This window comes from Acanthopagrus latus, chromosome 6 (assembly GCF_904848185.1).
Source record: "Acanthopagrus latus isolate v.2019 chromosome 6, fAcaLat1.1, whole genome shotgun sequence".
Lineage (NCBI taxonomy): Eukaryota > Metazoa > Chordata > Actinopteri > Spariformes > Sparidae > Acanthopagrus > Acanthopagrus latus.
The window spans coordinates 13946530-13970444 of NC_051044.1; the positions used below are offsets into that span (position 1 = coordinate 13946530).

At 40.8% G+C, this 23915-nt stretch overlaps 2 protein-coding genes across 7 annotated transcripts in view; both read left to right on the plus strand.

Annotated features, from left to right (window-relative positions):
- kaznb (kazrin, periplakin interacting protein b) overlaps nt 1–10514 on the plus strand; it is a 123570-nt gene extending 113056 nt beyond the window's left edge. For 3 of the 5 annotated variants that reach the window (XM_037101955.1, XM_037101956.1, XM_037101957.1), the window contains 10 exons: nt 1802–1982; nt 2153–2286; nt 3600–3723; nt 6219–6409; nt 6529–6647; nt 7142–7373; nt 7596–7697; nt 8004–8170; nt 8302–8398; nt 8726–10514. In XM_037101955.1, coding sequence (XP_036957850.1) covers nt 1802–1982; nt 2153–2286; nt 3600–3723; nt 6219–6409; nt 6529–6647; nt 7142–7373; nt 7596–7697; nt 8004–8170; nt 8302–8398; nt 8726–8887 — 1509 coding nt within the window. In that variant the 3' untranslated portion in view covers nt 8888–10514. Of the gene's footprint in view, nt 1–1801; nt 1983–2152; nt 2315–3599; nt 4865–6218; nt 6410–6528; nt 6648–7141; nt 7374–7595; nt 7698–8003; nt 8171–8301; nt 8399–8725 lie in introns of those variants that run through there. The other 2 variants (XM_037101958.1, XM_037101959.1) reach the window with 2 other exon arrangements.
- Nucleotides 10515–12186: 1672 nt separating this feature from the next.
- tmem51b (transmembrane protein 51b) lies at nt 12187–23261 on the plus strand. Of its 2 annotated transcripts, none has more exons than XM_037102335.1 (3): nt 12187–12515; nt 19696–20119; nt 21720–23261. In XM_037102335.1, exons 2-3 carry the CDS (start codon nt 19710–19712, stop codon nt 22198–22200), a joined length of 891 nt encoding a protein of 296 aa, XP_036958230.1. In that variant the 5' UTR covers nt 12187–12515; nt 19696–19709; the 3' UTR covers nt 22201–23261. The 2 variants fall into 2 exon arrangements, with proteins under 2 accessions (XP_036958230.1, XP_036958231.1); XM_037102336.1 differs by lacking the exon at nt 12187–12515 and adding an exon at nt 15997–16143.
- Nucleotides 23262–23915: the final 654 nt, after the last annotated feature.

Here is a 23915-nt window from a genome sequence, read left to right on the forward strand (position 1 = left end):
AAGCCGCTCTGCGATACATCCTCATCCCTTCGCGCTCTCAAAGCATTAAGTCTTCCTCCGGGCTGAGGAAGAAATTCATGCCTTTTTTTTGTGTGTGTGTTGCTGTGTCGGTCCCTCCGAGGTGCAGTTGTCACTCTGTGTGTCATTAATCTCTCTCCTCCCTGGGCAACTCACAACCACCCACAGATCCTCACATCAAGCGGCATCACAGATCAGATTTGTTGGTACATCAGTGCCAGAGCCGCATCGCTATCGAGCAACTGAGCCACAAAATATATTTCGACCTTCTTTTTCCATCCTTCACTCCTCTATTTAAAAATCTCATTGTGTTCTGACTGCTCTCTTTACCGTTAAATTGACTGTGAATGTCCTTTCAGATGCTTCCAATAGTTAAGTCCTGTGAAAAACATTGAGGATGTGTAGTGTTGGCATGGAAATTTACATTTTTTTAGATGCGGTATGAAAGCATTGGCTGTTGGCTAACTTCAAAGGATAAAGCTGCTTTTATTCAATATTTATGTCGTCAACTATCCTATGAAAAGACCAAAACCAATATAGTGTTTGTCTGTCTCTTTCTTTTGTGGCAGGGTTTGAAATACAATGTTTAATCTTCTCTTTTATAATAATAAAGGCATGATAATGTCCTGAAACAGCTGGGCTCTGCAGTTCTCAGCAAACGTCAGTCAGCCGGCAGTAAGCAGTGTATCTGTTGGGAGCTTCTCTCAGCGCTGGATTAATACACATTTGGTGTATTTACAGAGCGAACACACTTGAATGTGAGATTTGCTCAAAATAAACTACAGTATTTGTCCATTGTAGTAAATGAATGTGTCACCCAGTGTAACACTGTGGCTCTTTGCACAACAATGGAGCTCTGTAGTACAGAGGATAAGATAAATCAAGCTATGGCTACACCAACGCTCTTGTAGGATCAATTGGTCCTTACATGGGATTTGTTGACACTAAGAAAAATATAATGGTGATTGCTTGTACTTGTACATATCTTATATTTATATTTAGTTTGTAGTGTTATGACCACTAGACCTGCAATGACGAGTTGATTAATTGATTAGTGGATGGAAAAGTTTCAAAAATGTCAAACATTTGCCAGTTCCAGCTAGTTAAAAATAAGGATTTACTGTTTCTTTTTGTTATTTATCTTCACTATATTCATTATATTATGATTCACAAATAGGTGAGGAACCAAACGCAGACACAGAGGCAGGCTCAGTAACAAAAAGTAAGTTTTAATGATGACCAAAAAAAAAACAAAAAAAAAACCAGTTGTCCAGCAAACGAATAACCAAAAGGCAGGCAACAAAGTATTAACCAGATAATCAAAAAGTAATAATGCAGGAGACACAGGACAAACCAGACAACTTGACAGAGTGTGAGAGGAAAACACAGCCATAAATACACAGGGACTAATTAACAAAATGAAATGCAGGTGAAGAGGAAAATAGGTGGGAAAAGGACAAAGAGAGGATGTGAAACGCAAACAACTTTGTGACACATGAGAACAGGAAACTAAACCAAAAACGAAGAGTTGGACAAAATAAGCAATTTTAAGACGTCACTTTGGGCTTTTGGAAATCACGATATGCATTTTTTTACATGGTTGTTTTACATTTAATAGATACATAAAAACAAAATTTTATAACACTTTTCATTTCATATAGACATACGAAAGACAAACAGATTGAAACCATAGAAATAATTACAAAAAATAAAAACAATGTGTATCTGTGTGTGTTTGTTTTACCAGCTCAGGCTCAGGTTCTGTTTCTCGTGTGTTTCCCAGGCGAAGCAGTCTCTAGCCACCCTGACAAAAGACGTACCTAAGCGCCACTCATTGGCCATGCCTACGGAGCCCGTGGTGAACGGGAGTCAGGAGTGGGTGATGCAGGCTGACCTGCCGCTCACTGCCGCCATCCGTCAGAGCCAACAGACCCTCTACCACGGACACACCACGGACAGACAGGGTAGGCTCTCTCATCTGCCTCTCTCTCTCTGCGCTGCTTGGTGTTGCTTGTACAGACTCAACATACTAACAAAAGGTTTTTTTTCCTGGAGGTTTCTCATACTAACTCCGGGGACTTGTCAACTGTGTCAATATATCTGTGTGTATGTATTCTGTGTGTGGTGCATCCAGCTGTGGTCAGGATCAGCCCCTGCCACTCTCGCCAGCCCTCCGTCATCTCGGACGCCTCGGCAGCCGACGGGGACCGCTCGTCCACGCCCAGCGACATCAACTCACCTCGTCACCGGACGCACTCCCTCTGCAATGTAAGAGCTGCCTGGCCCCCTCGACCAAGTAATCACACCTCCACACTTTTCTATAAGTACCTCCCACCTCTTTGTCCTCTCCTGTTTGTGTCCGTCCCTCTGTTCTGTCGGCCTGCTGGGTGTCAGCCTGCCTGCGTGCTGGTGGTGGTGGTGGTGTAATCTTGCATTTAACTCATTTTAAAGGAATAGTTTGACATTTTGGAAAATAAGATTATTCACTTTATTTCTGCGAGTTAGATGAGAAGATTGACACAATTCTTGTGTTGTCTGCTAAGTATGAAACTACTGCCACAGTTAGCTTAGCTTAGTAATAAGACCTGAAACATGGAGACAACTAGCCTGGATGTGTCAAAAGACATTCGTTAGTTTAATACAGAATGAGAGTACAGAATGATGTGGGTTATGTACTGGACTAATCAATGATTCAATTTTCTGTTACTTTATAACTGCCCCACTTGGATTTCAGAGGCAAATATCGTATTTTTTACTACAGAGCATTTATTTGACAACTTTGGGTGCTAGCCACTTTGGAGAATTGATTTAATCATACAACAAATGCATTATAATTTTATGATCTTATACATTTATATAAATCTTAATTTATCCTAGACAGGAAATTCACAGGCTAGCCAGCAGATAAACTTTATTAAGTCATTAAAGCACCTTTACCCCCCTCAATATTAAAGTGATGAACACATCAGTGCACTCATAATCAGGATTTAGTACTTCTACGGGTAAAAATAAAAAAACAGTGTTAGTGTTTACATCAGTAGATATCTCTGCAACACAACACATAGACATCATAATATCAAAACTGTTATGTATGCACATGCTGTTAATAGTTTTAGTTATTATTTGAATATTTTTAGCACAAATTCTCACATTTTGCCCCTTTAAAGTTATTATTTTCATTTTTCATGATAAATCAACATTTTAATTATGAATATTGGTTAAGACAGTTTATTATTGTCAGGAAGCACCCAGGCTTGAAAGTTCATTTCAGATATACTCCCTTTTTTCAAAAAAAAAAAAAAAAAAAACAGTCTGGCGCACCTCATTCAAACATTTCTAAACTTGCCCCTGCATGTGATTCTTTCACATTAGGACAGCTCCAGCTTAGCCTTTCCACCTGTTTCCAGGCTTAATGCAAAGCTAAGCCAACTGGCCGATGACACCAGCTTCATATTTGCTGTACAGACATGTTTCCCACCTAACTCTGAGAAAAAAAGTGAAACATTTCTCAAAACATCAACTACTGCTTCAACTGTATGAGAGGACAAAGCTAAACTTCCTGTCTCCTCTGACCCGTGCAGTCCATGGAGGACCTGGAGGACCAGAAGCGTAAGAAGAAGAAGGAGAAGATGACTCTGGGATCCCTGTCGCGGGTGTTCGCTCGGGGCAAGCAGCGCAAGTCACTGGACCCCGGCCTGTTTGATGGTACAGCCACCCCTGATTATTACATAGAGGAGGATGCCGACTGGTGATGCTGAGAGTGTGAATGTGTGTGCGTGTGTGTGCTAAATTTGTGTGGATATCCACCTGGCTTTAACTGTGTGTAAAGAGTGTTTGGAGTGTGGTTTGTCTGGAGCGGGGCGGGAGGGTAAATTTTAAAAGAAAAGCCTAAAAGAGACTGCTATCCCCATAAATGTACAGTATATTACCCTTAAATTGTATGTTTGTAAATTAGATATATATTTATAGATGTACATGTATGCATATGTATATATGTTTACATGCATATAAATATATACATGGGGTTATTATCATGTGTAGACTTGTTTATGCTGTATTATCTTTCAAATGTCTTAATGTTTTATGTTTTTTTATAACTGGAGACTTGAAGGACTGCTGTTCATATGTAAATAGTTATTGTGAAACTAGTGTTTTTACTGTAAATGTCATCTGGCTTTTGTTACTTTACAGTTGATTCTATCATGCTTTGCAGCTTTGATTTTCTAAGTTCTTTTTTTCTTAACCTCAGTCTTACTCGGGCCATTTTCTCACTATCAAAGAGGAGATATTACGTGACCGGCTTCAGATATGGATCTCTTGGCCACATCCTGTTGTTTTAAAGTTGCTTGCTGACAGGAAAGATGCTACTGCGTCATCATGTTTATTGTATAAAAGCTGGCTCACAGAATGTGCGGGTAAAACAAATCACAGTGTGAGCAGCAGGGAGTTATTTTCATGAAGGGCAACTCATCGATTTTATTCTAGAAAGTGATATTCTCATTTATGACTGGCCGACACGAGTCGGTCAAACTTAGAAAATGTAATTGCACAGGCCTGAATGCACAAACAAAAAAATTAACAGTTATGCATCGAGGCGCTCCGCTCGTCTGCTGTCGAAACCATGTGCAAGTGCCAAAGTTGATACACTCATCTTTAGGAAATCTGCGCCTCATTCTGTCACTGTTAGCGCGCTAGCCTCGTAGCATTGTTTATGTCTGACTCATTTCTTACTGAGAGCGTTCTAACATGTGCCAACATGTGACGAAGGAATGTGCATGTTCCCTCTGTGTTGCTTTGATTAGATGTCCATTCATTGCCAGTCAAATTAATAATCTCCACAAACCTGTGTTGCTCCTGTGTTGCCTTTTTTCCCTTTTACCTAGTTATCTCTCCTTGCATTATGAATGCACGGTCCCTTTTTTATTTTTTATTTTATTTTGCTGTTTTTGCTTTCTGTAGAATCCCTCCTCATTTCTTGCAAATGTGGCTCTAATAATTCTATGTTAAATGCTTTGTAATTTAGGAGATGTTCCATAAAAAGATTAAATCTATTGAAGTATTTTATTTAAAAAAGAAAAGACAAACAAGAGTTAACTTCAAATATTTATCTGCCGCAGCTGTTGCGGCCAGATGTCGAGGAGGTTTTAGCATTTTCAAAATGAATTATAATTGAAATGAAATCTTATTTTAAAAATAAAACTAGTAACTGAATACATCCTATGTGGCAGTTTTCTGTTCCATGATTAATCTTGTTCTTGTGTCCCAGTCTAACGTGTCTCTCCCTCTCCTCCTGCCATTTCTAATGGCAACTGTCTCCTGCCAGTGAGTAACTCCTCATCTGTGATTACCAACTGTCTGTTTCTACACTCGTGGGATTATTCATATCACTCAGGTCCACTGGAAAAAAATCAAATTTGTGTCATGTTTTCTTTTTTTTTTTTTTCATGGAAACTCTTTTGAAAGAGACGGTGGACTTTGCATGAAGCATTTTTGTCAGCATGTGGGGATGAATCGGGGAAACACGCAGAGTTCATCCTGGATTCGTCGGTTCAGTATGAATCAGTGTTTTCCTGTCATTGCGATGGGCGGTCGATGGGTAGGAGCATGACGTTTTATGAATAATCCCTGTGTCTCTAATGGTCTGAAGTCCCCCTCATAATCATCAGGTACTTACTGAAGTATTTTAACAACTTTACTAAACTTGTTACTGTAGTTTTGGAGCTCAACAGACTACTGCACCCTCATTAAAGAAATACACATATTGTATATTTTCATTTTTTCAGGTTTAGATGCACTGAAATATTTAATTCCTTCAAATGAACCTTTTTAGGCCAGTAGCTCACAGGCTCATTTGAATTATTCTGGCTCCATCTAGTGGCCATATAGTTGAATTTCATGTCAATATTGGACAATAGATAGGGTTGGGACGACTTTTCATCCAGTTGGCTGATGACACTGGCTTGAGTGATATCGTAAACACAAGAAGAAGCCAGAAGAGCAAAATCATTATGATATTCTGATGTAACATCCAGTCTGTTGCGATTACAGACTGATGTCGAGGCGTATTTTTGATGCTAGCGCCACCTGATTTTGAGGTTAATCTGTCGCCAGATTAGTCATTTTTTTTTTGATTTCCATATCCCCTCTGACCCTGAACCTCCTCCTGTATGCCACACCATAACTTCTCCTGACCAATCCAGACTCTGACAGCCTCACACAGCAGAGCCTGTCTGATGGAGAGGAGCAGCTGGACCGCCTCCAGCAGGCGGAGCTCACTCGAAACACATGCATGTCGCTGTGGAGGGCGGGTGCAGTCCAGGCCTGGCTGGAGGTTGTCATGGGAATGTCCATGTACAAGGGAGCCTGCTCTGAAAACGTCAAGAGTGGCAAGGTACACCTTTGGCACAAGCCGTTCTGATGCTGTTTGTTTGCCGGTGTGATGAGTTTAGCAGATGGGTACGTTTAGATGTTGTTTGTGGTTTGATTAAGAACTGGATATCTGTCCTGTAGGTGCTGCTCGGCCTGACAGATGAGGACTTAGAGTTAGGTCTGGGTATCAGTAACCCCATTCATCGAAGGAAGCTAAGACTGGCCATCGAGGATTACAGGAGAGCTGAAGGGGACCAAGGGTGAGGAGAAGTTCACAAAACCAAACGTTTGAAATTGTAAAAGTTTAATATTACTGATCAGCAGTGGAAGGTAACAAACTGCCAGGGGTGGGTTTTTATGGATTACATGCAAATCTGATTAGGAAATCAGATTACATAAAGTAGATTACTGTAATTCAATCCAGATTATAGCTACATTGTCATGGATAACTTGATTACATTTTTGAAGACACAAGTTGTAAAATACACACAGCACACTTGTGGTTTGTCCCAGTATTGTTTTTTTTTGTTTGTTTGTTTTTAAGGGTAATTTGATTTGATCAGATGTAAATCTGCATATGCTGGATACATTTCACTTGTATTTTCAAGTGTAAAATCCTACTAATATATTAATGTATAAATAACAAAAATCCAATTAACAGTACTTACTTTTGACACTGTACATTTTACTGATAGCCTCATAAATAAAAGCGTCTTCCACCACTGCTGATGTGAGGTGTCTAATCGTCTTGTAGACTATCGAAAGCCTCTGAGATGGACCATCACTGGGTGTCAACGTCCTGGCTGAGTGACGTGGGTTTGCCCCAATACTCGCAGAGCTTCCAGACTCATCTGGTGGACGGGCGAGTGCTGAACTCTCTGAGCCGCCGAGACCTGGAGAGATTCCTCAACATCAGCGACCAGTACCACCAGACCAGTCTGCTCTTGGCGATCCAGCTCCTGCAGATCCTCAGTTTCGACAAAGAGGTCAGAATACAGATCAGAATTTACACGATGATCAACGGTTTGCTCCACAACCGCTCCATGAAGTTTTACTCGACTACGCTCAGCAGGCTGAATGTGATGGCCATTATTGTGCACCGTAGCTTCAGGCACACATTATCTCAGCAGGCCCCTCGTCGTTCCCTGACCCCCTCTCTGTGCCACATTAGTTCTAGCGCAGTTATCTGTGTGTTGTGTTGTTTGCAGGCCCTGCAGGCACGGCGGGTCAAATGTGAGCACCAAGACCGGGACCCCATTGTTTGGACATGTCACAGAGTAATGAAGTGGATCAGAGACATAGACCTCAAGGTGGGTGGGAGGTCAGTGACGGTATTCCCCTCTGCTGCGGAGAGTTCTGGGCCAGATTGCAACCAGATACCACCACAAATAGACTCCCACGAAAATAATGATAGCTTTGCTGCTTTGGTTGCCTCACCACTGTTGTAAGAATAGAGGGAGGGGAAAAAAACCTGTATATACATAGAAACGTGAGAAAATAGTGTTTTACTGGATCCGTTGTGACTGATACTACCAGCCCTCAGTTTTCAGTAACCCCAATCTGTAGATCAAGTCTGACTTGACTTTTCCCCGCTGCCTTTGTGTTGTGCTTTCCAGGAGTATGCAGACAATCTTCAGGGTAAAGGGATTCATGGCGCTCTGATGGCTCTGGATCCGTCCTTTGACACAGACGCCATGGCCAAAGCCCTGGGGATCCCCAGCAGCAAGCACATGCTGCATCGGCACCTGTACGAAGAGATGAAATCACTCGCCGTCCCTCACAGGTAGATTAAAAACCCATCGGCTCTTGTTGCACGCTTTCCTGATCCATCCTACTGTTTTTTTTTCCTTTTAAGTGATTATAAAAACAAACTTAAACATCGTGCGCACAAATGAACACGTCTTGTGTTTGCAGCAGTCCAGAGCAGGTTGGTGAGGTCGTCGGTTCCTCTTCACCTGTGGCTGTTAACCGCTTCACTGAGGAGCGAGTGTCTATGAGAAGACCAATCAAGGTATCATCTCTTTTCATATATCTTTCCACTGGTGTCTTTGTGGTCTAGTGTTCTCAGTACCAGCTAAGTGCAGAGTACCTGCTTTGATTCAGGCCAGGTGTCTTTGTAGCATACCCCTCAATCAAAGCTTCATTTTTGTAGTACTGCACTTCTGGAAAAAACGTCTTTGACTATCTCTTGGATTGCCCGGCAGCCTTTACTCTGCTTCTGATCGGCTGCCTTTGTTAGCTGGGTTGGAAAATGAATCTAAAGCAGTTGCACTTCAGCTGATAAAATCAGACTTAAAGCTCAGTGTCTCATTCTGGATTGCCCTTTTGAATTTTCCAGAGTCCGCTGAGGTTACGTGCGAACAGCCACTCTGCAGAACGAGGTCTGGGCTTCCACGGCAGCTGCGGCTCTCTGCCCAGAGAGGCCCGGGTTCAGGCCATTCCTCGGGCCAAAGGCAGCCCGATGCACACCTTCAAGAGTGTTGAAATCACCAACGTCTGAACCGGCCTCAGCCATCCACATCGCTCATATCGTTTACATTGTTATTGTTCAATAGCTGTTTACTACTGAGAGTGACCTGCACTCAGATTCTCTGGACTTTTAAGAGGACGCTGTCTTAAAGGGGCCGTTCCACTTGATTTAATGAGTCATACATGTTATTATTTTGGCAAATATAAGAATAACAAATACTGAGACCTGATGGGAGATGACTGTTTTAGACAGAGTGAATATTGTTTTCGTTTTTTTTTCCAAATAAGTTTTATATTATTAGTTTATAGAAGGCTTAAAATAACTGAACACAATGTTGCTCTCCTCTGATGCCTTATATGAAATTGGTCTCACAGCACTGTTGTTTACTGCTTTTCTCTCTCTCCAGTTTCTAATGAAAATGTATGTTATTGAATAATTCAGCTTGAAGTAAAGGAAAAAAAAGTCATGATAACTTCCACTGTAGAGACAACGCCTGTGACCTGTGACACGTCAGCAGCCCTACATACAGGAGCGCGATGTTGTTTCCAGCTCAGATCAGTTCCTCCACCTCCTCCGACCCTTCCTCTCCTTTGTCATCATAATTATTTTCTTACTATAAAAAGTGGTAAGCTCTAGTTTAAAACTACATTTAAAGACATTAGGAGATCTGGTGGAGCTAAATTTGTCACCAAAATTGCCAAGAGGTACAGTTTTTATGAAACTTGTAGCACGTCAGACATTCAGACAATCGTTGACATGAATTCTGTACTTTTGAAAATTGATAAAATCCTCTTCTTATTAGTGTTACGTAGTATTTTCTTAGCTATACACTTAAAGGTCAAATGTATACGAAATGGCAGGAATTTCAGTTAAAACATTTTAGAAAATCAGATGAAATTATCAAAATGTAAAGAAACATGACTTTTTAGTCAAACAAACACACTGGGCTCACACATTTTTAATTCACCTATTTTCCATGTTGAACAGAAAAATACCTTCTGAATTCAGGCCGATTCTTGCACATTCCACCTTTAAGTTGTTTTCTTCTGACTGTCACTGTTGCTGAAACTTTTATCAACAAATAACAAGTAAATATGTAGATAAAGATGCAGTTGAATGTTGAGTTTTGAAAGAAAAAAAACAAACTATTAAAGCCACTGGCCTCTACTGTTTATACAGTCTAAGCACTGAAGAAAAGGCAATACTGTTACTGATAACCTGAGCTGAGTGGAGATAGTGTCATGACATATTTTGTACAGTTTAATTGTGTTTTGTAACACAGCTGTGTGAGCAAGTTGCCGTTCTTGAGCATGAAAACACATATTTTGAAATGTCACACTGTGCAGTTGAAAGCTTGAGGTTAATCTAATAGTAGAAAACTGGTTTGTCTGCCACATTCTGGGCGTCTCCTCCTCGTCACTGAGAGACAAGTGGTCTGAGCGGGAAGATTAGACCAGTTCAAACCCGCAGAGAAACAGAAAGGGAAGGACAGGAACTGTGTTTGTCTGGTGATTTGACTCTTTTTTTTTTTTTTGTCCAGCTGTCGGAGCTTCTCATGTACACCATTGTGAAGTATTGACAACAGCTGTGTGCATTATAGGCCTGTTACTGTTGGTTTTTCAAAACAAATGTATTAAAATCTCTGTTCACACACTGACTAAGGATATAATAACTTTATTATTTGAGACTTATCATCCTGAGACAGTTTTGGAAATATGAGCCTGTCACACTGGCGTCTCTAATAGTCTAACTTGTTAAAATTAGTTTTTGAATTTAAATAAGTTTTTATTATTCTCCCTTAGTTTGAATGATTTTCTTTATTCCTTGTAAAAAATGTGGCTTTGTTATGTTTAAAATGAGTCTGACACACATTCAGACATTACCCAGTACGGCCAAGTTGAGATTAACTTGAAGGAAGATTAAAATGGAAAAGCTAAAGTGAAAATAACAAATAAACTGTTGTGATATTGTTTTACTGAAAATCTTCGGGTCATAAACATAATTCTGTCTGAGCTGAGTAGGCGGGGGGTCGATGACCCCCTCAGCGGTGGTAATGAGGGCACATCTGGGGATCGAACCACTAACCTTTTAGTTCTGTAACATTCAGTCTAAAGGCTTCACGCCACCACTGCCCCTGTTGTGAGGCTACTGCCATCTCAGCTGTCTGCCAAGTGACAACATGTTCTCATGTGAGCCCCGGCTACAGATTTTCATTCATTTCCATTTCTTGGAAACAGAAGTTGACCAAATCTGTCTCACCACCGTGTCCATGATTGTTTATCCTGTAACTGTGGTAATTTTCTATTTTTTTTGTCACTTTAAGGACTTTGTGTACGTTTCGTTGAGACTGAACAGTTCCCCTATAATCAAAGATCATGTCTGCGGAGAGAATCACATTTCCTTTTAATGTTATGATAGTAGCTACTGTACACAGTCATTAGAGGTGAAATGCAATGTGACTATTGCAAATTAATGCAAGTCAAGACATTTTTTCAAGCAAAAATATAAATTATGACCTGGTTCCAGCTTCTCAGCTGTGAGGTTTTTCCTGCATTTCTTTGTCTGAGTGTTAACAAACCGAATTTCTTTAGGTTTTTTGAGTGTTTTCCAAACAAAACAAGCAATTTGATGATGTTCCTTTAGGCTCTGGATGATTTATCACTGGACGGTTTTCTGATATTTCATTGGCCAAACTGATTAATGGACAAAATAAAAGACAGAATTCTCTCATCCTTGACTTCCTAATTACAGCAATAATAATGAGTATACACATCATAATAAGAATGATAAGATTAAGAATAATATAAATATATAATACCACTGATGTTATTGATATCGGCCGATCACAGACAGATTGGCATCAGCTCTCTTGCTGTCCGATATGCAGCTAAGACATCATACGTCAGGGAGAGCTAATTTAATTTTTCAATTCCCAGTGAAGTTTACTGTTTAAATGCACAAATTTATAGTTAATAGATATTTCAGACAGTAAAGTTTGTTGTTGAACTGGAGCACACCTTGCCTCCAATACATATGTTTGATACATTCCCTAATACAAGTTATTATTTTTATTGTCATGATTCTTATTATCTTTTTTATTCAGAGATTTTAGATGTTAATAAATTGAGGATAATATAATATAATATAATATAATATAATATAATATAATATAATATAATATAATATAATATAATATAATATAAGCAGATTCTTTACTCTACTCCTGTTATGGCTACTTAAAACTCGTTAACTACCACGTGAACTATGTTTTATCTCGATATATTGATTATTGATCCACTGTATTAATCTGTTCCGGGTGTGTCCCAGCCCGCAGAGGAAGTGTACCTGCGCGGCGCTAGGACCCAGCGGAAGCAGGTGTGGGTCACTCTCTCCTGGCAGCAGGGACGAGGTGTCGCCGCGGCTGCAGTTTGAACAAAGTTCTTTTAAACTAAAATTGAATCTGCAGCGAGAAAACGTCGCAGGTAAACAACCCCAAAGCCTGTGTTGACTTTAAAGAAAAAGAGGCGTGAGTGAAAACAAGCTGCTGCGTCTATGTCACCTTCCTCTTCCTCCCCGAGACCTTTCTGAAAACACCTGCGTGATTCAGGTAACTCACCGATGAAGAGGGAAGTCCCTGGGCACTGAGCGGTGAAAAAAGGTAAGGCCTGTCTTCCAGATCACCTTCTCGCTACTGTCGGTATGAACTCGTAAATTGCTCGCAAATGTGTCTGCATGAGGTGTTTTTAACTGGAGCTGTGTGTGTGTGTGTGTGTGTGTGTGTGTGTGTGTGTGTGTGTGTGTGTGTGTGTGTGTGTGTGTGGAGGGGACATGTCCTCCTCTCAGCTCCTTCCTACAACACGGTCAAAGAGTTCACACAGACTGAAGGACGGACACACGAGCACGCTTTAAAACACCGTATACGGTCCTGTGGATTAGCAGTGAATGTTCAGTATCCTGATAGAAACAGCATTATAACAGGAGAGACGACTTATTTGTTGTAATGCAGGACGTGTACTGATGTTAAACAGGACACACCCATACACACCCAGGTCCTATGGCGGACTGAAACTCCCAAAATCAACAGTAAAGGAAGGAGGAGGGCAGGAATGCGGTGTTGAAAATCAAAGTTGGCATTAATTCATTTATAAAAGGGTGCCATGAATTGTTATTCCGGCTTTTATTTGCATTTTGCATTATTTACTTTTCCTTTTGTATTATTTATTTATGAATGTATTCTTTTCAACATTTAATTTATTCAGGACAACATATTTACACCACTCAAAATGAGTTAGGGACATTGGGAAATGGGTGCATGTATGTACATGGTTATGCAATAAAAGCAAATTCATTGTGTCACATTAAACAAAAAATATTCACAAAACCCAAATAAAAACTCAAAACAAATCAAGTGAAACGTTGATACAGTACATTTAAATGGTGCACTTCTGTATTAGTTCCCTTTTGCATTTTATATATTTCCTCAAACGTATTATTTATCTGATGAAGCAATGTGTAAAACACGTAGTTCACTTTTTTCTTTTTTTTTTGTAGTTGTTATTAAAGAAGTGTGGAGTCGTATTCTAGTTTGTGCTGGAATATTTTTTTAGGATTGTTGTATTTTTTTTTTTTTGTGCCAGCTGCACCTGGGAGAGGTATCTTTAGTTTTTTCTATTATAATATATTAATTTATTCCCCCTTTTTACATTTCTGAATCCATGTCTGCTTCATTATTTAACCCTTTATTTATGTTTGGCAGTTGCAGTCCTCCGTAACAACCAGCAGGCCTTGAGATTTGTGTATTGGTGCTGTAGTAGCACTGTTTATTTGTGTTTTTATTATTTGAGGCTTCATTCTGTTTGTATATATGTGCACAAGGGCACGCATGTAGACGAGACATTGCAAACAGTCCTGCTGAAGGTTTTTCATACCATTTCGCTGACAGAAAGTGTGTTTGTGGAAATGTGTAAAGAAGTGTAGTGACATGCCAACGGAGGGCAGTAAAGAAGAAAAAATCTAACCTGGTGAGTATGTAAGCAATGCAGCTCTAAAATGTTTGGAGACGAGCTCTGAAAAGGCAGAAAACACCTCAAGGACACACACAGTGCGATACATTGGTGAGAAACGCCAAATGTAAACATGTTTGTCTGTCTGTAAGAAAACTCCTCAGTGCTCCTTAAATACGCAGGAAGAAATGCAGCTGTTAAACAGAAGGTCAACATGCAGTCTCCAGTTGTTCTTTTGAACCGACGGAGTCGCAGAAAACGTAAGCTGGATACTTGACTGTCACCCGGTTTTGGCTTTATAATGGTGCTAATACAGAACATGTGGTTCTATGCATACTGTGAGTCAGTCATGTGCAGCACATTTCATGGCTTCATGTGTGATGAAAACTGGCACCTAAATGGCCATAAAATAAATCAGTTGTACACTGTTTTATGTCTGAGATCAAACCATGTGTACCAAAGCAGAGATGCGCTGATCCAACCGTTTTCTCTCCTCCATACTGGTTCCAGTATCTCATCAAGAGGAATCTACCGATACTGATCTGACACATATAAAATCTGTGTCATTGGAATCTTTTTTTTTTTTTTTTAATTTAACCTGAGGCAGGACATCGCTGTCGCACTGAAGACTGTTGGCGGCTCAACATCACTTATTGAATGTGGCTGGTAGCAGAAGACATGCACAAAGAAATGTGTTCAGAGCTGATTCTTATTCAAACTTGATTAGGGTCCAGATGAGAGTCAGGACATTCTTTATGATAGATTACAAAAGCACAATGACAGAACATGAAATGAGTGTGTACCTTAGAGACGACTGTGCAAATTCCTCCTCTACTCAAAGGACGTGTTATCTCACAAATGAAAATTCAATCATCCTCTACTCAACCTCATGCTGATTGAAAATCAGGTGAAAGTTTAGTAATCAGCGGAACATTTCTCAAGTTTCACAGCCAAATGGCTTAGAGGGGAGCTTATGGGATCATATTTTGATTTGGAAAGACGTAATCCACACCCTTGTAGCCTGGTCAAGCTTGTTCGGTCACTTTAGGATGCATGCTAATGTGATTAGCTTAGCAGGTACAGTGAAGATTTCTGTTTTTGTAAAAAAAAAAAAAGATGTGTAATAAACATCTTTACAAATCGATTTGGTATCTCTGAGCATCTGGCAAATCAGATTACGCTGGATGAGCTATAAGAAGCCGTTTTATGTTTTTTCCGGTAGTTCATTTCTCCTTTTTTAGAACAAGTCCCTATCTACTCTAGAAGAACTAAAACTCGAATTAGAATGACGACTAACCTTTGTCTGACTACACATCAGACTTTCCATCGTCATGATGGTGAGTAGATAACTGAAAAAAATCAATTTTTGAAAGGAAAACGAAAGGAAACCGTAACGTGTACAACACGTCAGCAGATTGAGTTTTCTCATTGAACTGATGATGTTGAAACTTTCTAAGTTGAGTTGAGCTTTGTTTTTCAACCCAGAACATTTGTTTTTGCGGTTTGCTTGAACTGGTACACTTCTACAACATCATAAAAACATGATCATGTCAGATCATATTGTATAGTGTGTGGGCTATCTTTTACTGGCACAGAGCCTTTAAATTTGCAAAAGCTGAACTGTGTAAAATCAAAGTCAAAAGAGGAAACGACTGCTTCAGTATCACCAGGAAATGCGCTGCGACACAGTCATCAACAACATATTCAGATTAAATCTATTGTCATGGAAGTGGCCGCCATATTGCTTCTGTGCTGTGAAAGAGGAGGCTGAAAAAACAGGTCGAACACAGGCTGAGCCGATCAAATACGAACGACCATTCTATTCACTGTCTCTCTCTCTCCTTAAATGTTTTCAGAAACGTATTTTAGTGTACTGTTTTAGATGTAGTGCAGTATTGTCTGTTACATACAGTTTCCTGTACAGCGAGTACCGGCCAACTAGCAGTACGTCACCCATCGGTGGAAGTGTGTAGTGGGCCGCTGTGTCGCAATGCATTCTGGTCTTTGTGGGTTTTGTATCTTTCTGAGCAAAAAGGAAACACCACAGCGCTTTCATGCTGTTTTCACTGGTCATGTGGCACCAATTAAATATATTTGCTTCCTTCGATGGCACAGTGAGCCCAGTTTTATGCAACGGCGAAGGCTATCGTCCCAGCACTGACTAACCATTTTAGGCCAGGTGTTATATAAAGACTCTCCGTTATCGTGCAAGGACAACGTCATTGAAACATTTATAAGCATCTTAAAATGACGCCCACAGTCGAGTGTTAACTCAGCAGCTCGGTAAGTTGTCCTGATGCAGGAGGGCGTCTCGGGGCACACAGCTCTTCAAACGTTCAGGCTCATCGGCTGGATGACAGCTGCGTGTGCACATGACAGCAAACAGTGGATAGTTAGAGAGAGGAGAACGTCGCTTTGTGTCCGAGCCAGACTTTAATTTAAACAACGTGATTATGGATCCACGCTGCCTCGCTGGAGGTAAAGTGAGTGGTGACAGTACGCACAGCAGCGCAGCCTCAGCCCTGCTGCTGTCCAGGTGTGGACCAGATGCTTTTCTGTATCTTAACAGATACTTCCTGCAGGATATCATTATTTGCACAACCTTCCAAACACTTGACACTGGCTTTAGTTTATCCAACAGTAGAGCGCATTTCACACGAGGCAATCTGCGATGCCTCTGGTGGGTCAGGACCTCCCAAAATCTTATTTCTGCTCCAAAAAATGATTTGTCTTTTTGGACTAGTCTCTCATTTTACCTTTTGTATGGAGCAACACTAGATAGTTTACTCTCCATGCTTGTAGATCAAGCATGTCCAAACTATTCCACAAAATGCCGCGTGGCTGCAGGTTTTTGTTCCAACCAGTCAAAGGCACACGGTTTGACCAATCAGCTTTCTGAAGACTGAGATCAGTTGATTGAATGAGTCAGGTCTGGTGTGCTGCTGCATGCCTGTTCTAGATATTATTCAAATGGAGCAATTAAAAAAGCAAAAATGACTCATCGGTTGAAGTAATACAACAGCCTCTATTAAAGGGTTCCAAGTAGATGTAGATTTGTTTTAAAGGAGCGCCTTGTAAGATGTGGCCAGATTTTAGATTAAAACACTGAATAAATTAGCTAACTCGAGAAAGTGAAGAAGCAGCAGTGGGCAGGTTGTGTCGAAAACATTTGTGTACTGAATTGTCCAGATGTCTGCTGAAGTTAGCATGCTAACCAGCTAGCCTTTGCTCCTCCTGTCTCATAACACCACTTTGAGATTGTTTCAGCAACTTTTAGTTTAGTAAATGAACAAAGTAATCTCACAGAACATCAACAAATTAGGTAATTTTACACATTTTTTTTACCGAACAGAAAAAAAAGAGAAAGCTGGACACTTTCCTGAATTGAAGTTTCTTTCTCACCAAACTAAGATGAGCTTAATTACACTGGTTAATAAAAAGTCATAAAATGACCTTAGGTCAAACAAAATAAAACCCACCAAAACAGTCTTGGTTTGTCTTCCACCTCACTCACAGTCAGCTCTGGTCTGGTCAAAAGAGAGTACGATGTGAACATATTACGGCTCTACGTGCTGTTTTTACCCACCACTGATGTCCGCGACACTCCCGTTCCTCTCCCACTGCACGGCTCCTGTGTCTTCTCGCCAACTGCGCTGTCTTCAAACTGACATCTTTCAGTTTGAGTCCCCCTGGGATGCACTGCAGACAAGCTGTAGGGCCTCTGTCTCCGCGGCTCCGAGCCAAGAGCTGATAAAGTAACGGTAGCGAGCCAAAGTCCAAACAACCAAGCATAGTGCAGCAGTTGTTGGTTACTGATATGCCCCCCGCCCCCCAAATCTTTGAATTTGGAAAATAATCTACAAATGACACCTTTTATAAAGGGTGACGAGAACAAGAAAAAGGCTCTTAATCCACTGTTGTGTTGAAGATTCTCTCAATATATCTAATGAAGTGCATAAAGACATTGTGTGAGTGGAGACACAGTAACAGTAACAGTAACACCTGCAGTCCACCTTCAATCATAAAAGTCACAGATCAACAAGTGAGCAGCGCCGACTCACCACCTCTCTAACAGTCTTTTACAATTAATCCAAATGACAGACTGTTCTGATGTGATTCACCGCACTGTATATTCCACGACGAAGGCTGAGTGATATATTTGCATGTATTGCCGTCTCGCTGGTAAATGGCATCATCGTTAACGTGATCATTTTTGTGACGCTCCATTCCTTTGAGTGTGAGTCATCCCTCTCAGAGATACCGTCTCTCAGCTTCGTGTTTGTCATGTTCAGACGTGTTGACCTTCAACTGCACATCTCCAAACCTGTTTTCTCACTACACTCTACGTTTTTCTTTCTTTTCTTTTTTTTTTTGCTTGTTGTTTTCTTTTCTTACTCCCGTCGCTCAGAAATTAGTCAGATTCTTGTCTCTTCTTTTTTTTTCTCCAGTGTTTCAAATGGTAAAGTAAGGTAGATGATGTGGGAAGTCAATCGGAACACTTGCATTGAGATTCTTGCAGCAATACAGTGCGTCGCAGTTTGGCCACGTGGCTCTGCTCGCTCGTTGGGGATTGTCATGCTGTAAAATAAACGCTGGAACACAGATGGAGGCTGAGAGGTGACTATAGGGAGATTTCTAAAGCAGGCAGTGATGTGACAGGAAGTGTGCTGTCTGTTGTACAGATTGAAGCTCGGAGAGGCAACTGTATGTACACAGATACAATGATTACCATATTTTTCATTTATGGCCTTTGTTGTATTTGAGAGAGAGGGTCCTTGGTCCAGGTAACCATGTGACTATTTATTTCTCCTTATGTTCACTTTTTAAGTTAGTGTTATGACAACGCTGTGTTTATGGTCTGGTTAGGTTTAGGCACAAAATATATTTGGTTTCAGTGAGGAAAAGATCATATTTTGGCTTAAAATACCTTTTTTGTTTTGCGACAAACAGTAGCTGTGTAAATTATGGAGCCTCATAATCCGATTTATAATTGATTTAAAAGCCCAAACAGAATAGAAATGCTCCACATATACACCTCTATTAGAATAAACAGCCACAAATGGAACAAAATTCCATCCAGAACGTGAATGTGTGGCAACGTACTTTTCTCCGCTTACCAAAGATGACGGCTTCTGTTGGACTGGTCTACTGCGGGGCTGGTTTTGGATGCAAAACTTTTTTAAATTCATGTAGACGACGAAATATATCCATCTTCAGGGCAGTGAGCTGATCAAACAATCCCATCCGTTTCAAACTGTTGACCTGAAAATCCTGTTTTGGACTGTTTGAAGACGTCACCTTTGGCTGTACGAAACTGTAATGGCCATTTTCTGCCATTTTACAGACAAGAATCAGTTAAACGAGAAAATAATTCCTTGGATAAGTGAATAATCTGAAGTTAGTGCAACATCTGACTATAAATCTACTCCTGTGCCCACCTGAACCTCCACGAGGCTCTATTGAAACATTAGCTGATGTTTGTATTTATATTAAACCCAAAATATAATTGTATCTACCTCTTAATTCCCTTGATCTCGGAAGAACAACTCACTGTCTTTTGTTTCACTGTCATTATTCTTTACCTGAGCTGCATTAAGTGGAGGTTTTTCTTTGCTTCGATGCTCCTTTTACTTGTCTTTTGGCACCGATACTTCACCACCTTTTACGACAGTGAATGACTTCCTCAAATGTAGATTTCTTCATCAGGTGTAAGCAGGTGTACCAAGTAGAAAAGGAGCAAACTAGGAGATAACGAGCCACCTGTTCGCCCCGAGTTGTCGACAGCCTTCTTGTCGTCTTATCTGCCTCTTTTTTCGCTGTATCTGTGTGTTGCAGTTTGTCCTGCGGGGATGTGTTCCAGTCGGGGTTTATGTGGCGGCAGCGACCGTCCCAACAGGTCCTCCAGCTCGGAGGGCAGCGGCTCGGGTGCTCACTACGCCCTGTGCGCTCTGGGAGTGGGACTCGTCGCCCTGGGCGTCGTCATGATCGTGTGGACGGTGATACCGATGGATGGAGAGAACTCCAACACTGCGACGGGCAACTCCACCAACACCGGGAAGGATGACGAGAATGATGACAGCAGCGACACCTCAAAGTCTTCGACGGTGGCGATGGTGCTGGTTGGAGTCGGGGCAGCCCTGTTGCTTCTATCGATTTGCCTCGGCGTGAGGAGCAAGAGGAACGCACGCAACAGAAGTAACCAGCCGGCACCGACGGGCGGCCTGCTCATGGGACATGTGGCGGGGCAGGAGGAAGAATCGTGAGTCACCATGTTTCATCTGATTCATTTTTCTCAGTTGTTGTCAACTGGAATATATTTAGCCAGTTTGAGTCAATTAATCAATCAAACAAACCTTGATTCATATAGCGTGACCTACTCATCAAATGCAACTCTAGGTGCTTAACATAAAAAAGAGTATGGGAGTATTAATTTAGGATTTGAAAATGCTTTAGGTGGAGTCTGGTTGTAGCAATCCCTCCTAACCCGACCCAGGAACCACTGAGTGTGCTGAAAGCAACACACAGACTGCACCAATTATCACTGGGATTGTTTGGTTTATGTACAGACAAACACAAATGAAATGGAATGTGATAATTTGCAAATCCTTGACATGCTTATTGGGATTTTGATGTCAGCAACACGTTTCAAATAAGTTGGTTCAGGGGCAAGAAAAGACTGGGAAAGTTTTGGAATACTTCAGAATAAGAATAAAAACGCCAGTCTGGTGTTCAGCATCTGCTGGCTGTTCAGCTACCATGATTTTTGGTGCTAAATCGTACATCGATTGAAATGAACTTTCGATTTGTATCATCGAATTCAAAGGCGAAATCGGAAAAAAACTTTTGAAACACAGCTAGCTATCAGCACCACCCGAGACATATAACATACGAAAGCTCACTGGTACCAAAGGGAACTTGACAGCGTTGCAGATGCTTCAGAGACGCTTTGACTTCTTTTGAGAGGAGGGTTTTCTTGTGGGGAAGGAACTGAAGTGATGATATTGCCAGAGATCCTGTATTGATTTTTGGGAAGAGGGATTTACTCGGGACAGGTTTGAGAAACAGAACTTTGGAACAAACTGAATTTCCATCTCTTGCTGTTTACTGTTGAATCCCTGTAGTGGGAGAGGGGAGAAGAAAGAGAGGATGACTGGCTGCTCTATTTAACATGATGCAGGCAAAAATTGTGTTGCGTCCTCTCGGAAAATGGGAGAAAAAAGGGTGATTCAAATGGCAACTGAGGCAACCAAAAAGAAAAACACAAGGAATTGTATATTGAGTATTATTACTCTATTGTAGTGGCTAAATCATTAGAAAAGCCAACATGTTTCAGCCATTAGGACATCATCATGGCTCTGCTGTATCTTTTTATTGAATTGATTATTAGTGAAAACTTCCCTTACCTGCACAAAGTCAAACTGTGGCTCTGCCTGTCTTCTTAAAGAAGAATTGGAAAATGTAAAAGACAGTTGTCAGGGCAGAAAACCAAAGATCTTCTGATCTTTACAAATTCAGATACGAGACTAGCAACAGCATTGAAAACCAAATCGAACTGTTTAAATGGAGACTCGTGGAACGCAAACTACGCAACTGTTTGCTAACGCGTCATATAAACGTAAAAAGAGATTAGATGCCACTGTTGTATTCACAACTTATTACTGAAATTACACTGTAACATATTGGGGTGAAATTAAAGCGCAATACTGTAATGTTTGCACAGTAATAAACAATTGTAGATCACAGTAAGTAAACTGTAAAATAACAGTTTCACACCAGCAACTTTAAAGGATGATTATTTTCTATCCCATCGTGTGCTGCTCTGCACTTTTTCACTGAGGTTCTTCTGCGTTCTTCTGCAGAGCCGTAGACCCGACCACATTCACTGTGCCGAGCTACGAGGAGGTCGTCGGCACCGACGACTACCCTGTCCGCAACAGCAACCTACGCCAAAGCACCTCCCAGCTGCCGTCCTACGAGGACATCATAGCTGCTGTGGAAAACGAGGGAGCGGAGCACGCCACCAACCCTGCCGAGGACACCCCTCTGAACGATCAGACACCAGCTCCCGCTCAACCCACCGCAGAGCCCCAGGCCGACCCAGCTGGCCTGAGATCAAACCCGAGCCTGCCCAGCCGTAGCACCAGCCGGGCCAGCCGCTTGCTGCGGCCCCTGCGGGTGAGGAGGATCAAGTCAGACAAACTGCACCTGAAGGACTTCCGCCTCCAAATCCGCACCCCCACCCAGAATCCAGTGACCATTGAGCCCATCACTCCACCGCCGCAGTATGACAATAAGATGCCTGAGTTACAGCCGGGTAGTGACTCTGTTCCAGATGAATAAAAATACCCCCGTGTTAAATGGACTAATGAAAACACTTGTGAGAACCCACTTTCAAGGCTGGTGTTAAGTAGGTTAAACGATGCTGCGAGCGGCGCGATGGAGGCCGTGCAGAAATGAGAATATTTCAAGAGAATCTTTATCACGGAAGCTTGTGATCGGCATATTTATTCAGTTGTAGCACATAAATAAGTGTGTGTGTGTGTGTGTGTGTGTGTGTGTGTGTGTGTGTGTGTGTGAAAGGTTCTGCTTTTTGTTTTAAACATTGTCATAACTTATATCAACCATAGGACAGCCTGATCTCTTTAACTCCTTTAGTATGTTTTCCACCTTAGCAGGAGTAAGTGTTGTTGTCGTATGATGGTTTTGATTAGTTGTTGAATTAATTATGGAGATACTGAAATATGTTGTGTTTCAAAGGGGGGAAAAAGGGAACCTAATTACGTGGGAGATTTTAGGTGGTATTACATATCATAATATAAAAATATTGCTAGATGTTCAATAATCTTTTTGTGATTTGTAACTGAAGAAAATGCACTGAGGCAAAATATTCGACGTGTCAGCTGTTTGTGAGGTTTTTTTGTATGCTGTTTTTAAAAAAAAAAAAAAAAAATCTGTTGTGTTCAACAAAGTGGTTGAAAACAACAATGTGTACTGGGAACACTGGGAACATTTATACCTTGTGCCAGTAAAACCAGAACTACTGAACATTCTGGGGAAGGATCTGGCATACAGGACTAACATGCATTGTTTCGTAGGACTTTTAAAGGTGTTCAGACGTTTAAACTATCTTGAAATATTTGTTGGAAATAAATGTTTTTGTTTTTTTTTTCTTTTAGGATCATGTCAAGATTTTATATTATTGTTGAAACAATGTCACTGAAAATGACTTAATTCCTCAAAGATCATCTTTGGAAGGAAATAATACCTTTGGGTTGGTCGACACTCCATCTTCTGATGATTTGTCTTGATTGCATGCTGTAAGTCTGATAGAGCTGAATTTATTTTGAAAGAGATTAATATTGTCTTTGTACTTGCAGTTAATAAAACTGTGACTAACTGTAGAGGTATGCTTCGTCCTTTCCTCGATTAACCTTATTTATTACATTGATTTCTAGGTGGCTTACAACTTAGATTGGTTGATGTTTAGCGCCCTCCAGTGGTTAAAAAAAGGTTTAATAAAAACAATGTAGATGTAAAGCTGGACAGTTGCTCCACTGTTGTTTTATCCAAAGAGGTCGTCAGCTGAGAAGGAATAGGAACTAAAATAGTTGTGCAATCTGTGGAACAATTGCTACTGTATGAGTGAGGTGAGGTGTAAACTGACTTATGGACTTCAAAAAACCTTTAACTTATTTAAACAGGAACTGTTGAAGTTTATATCATAGATACAACAGTGCAGTGGAGCCCAAAATTTCTGCCTTAATTAGAGGGCCAAAGCGGAAACTAAGCGTTGGACTACAGACCAAAAGTAAACACCTACTGTGTTGTATTTTATTGTATTGTTGAAATGTAAAAAGGTTCCAGGATCCCAAGTTCCTTTAAATGACTGACCTCCTGTGCAAAGTGTCACTTTGTCCGTTGAGCTTATATTAAGATAGATTATAAAAAACTTCAGATTCTATATGTTTAAAAACACCTTTACAGAATAAACATTATAATTTTTAAAACTCTTAAAACGCTTGGCCGTTCAAACTGAACCTTATGACTGATCAGCT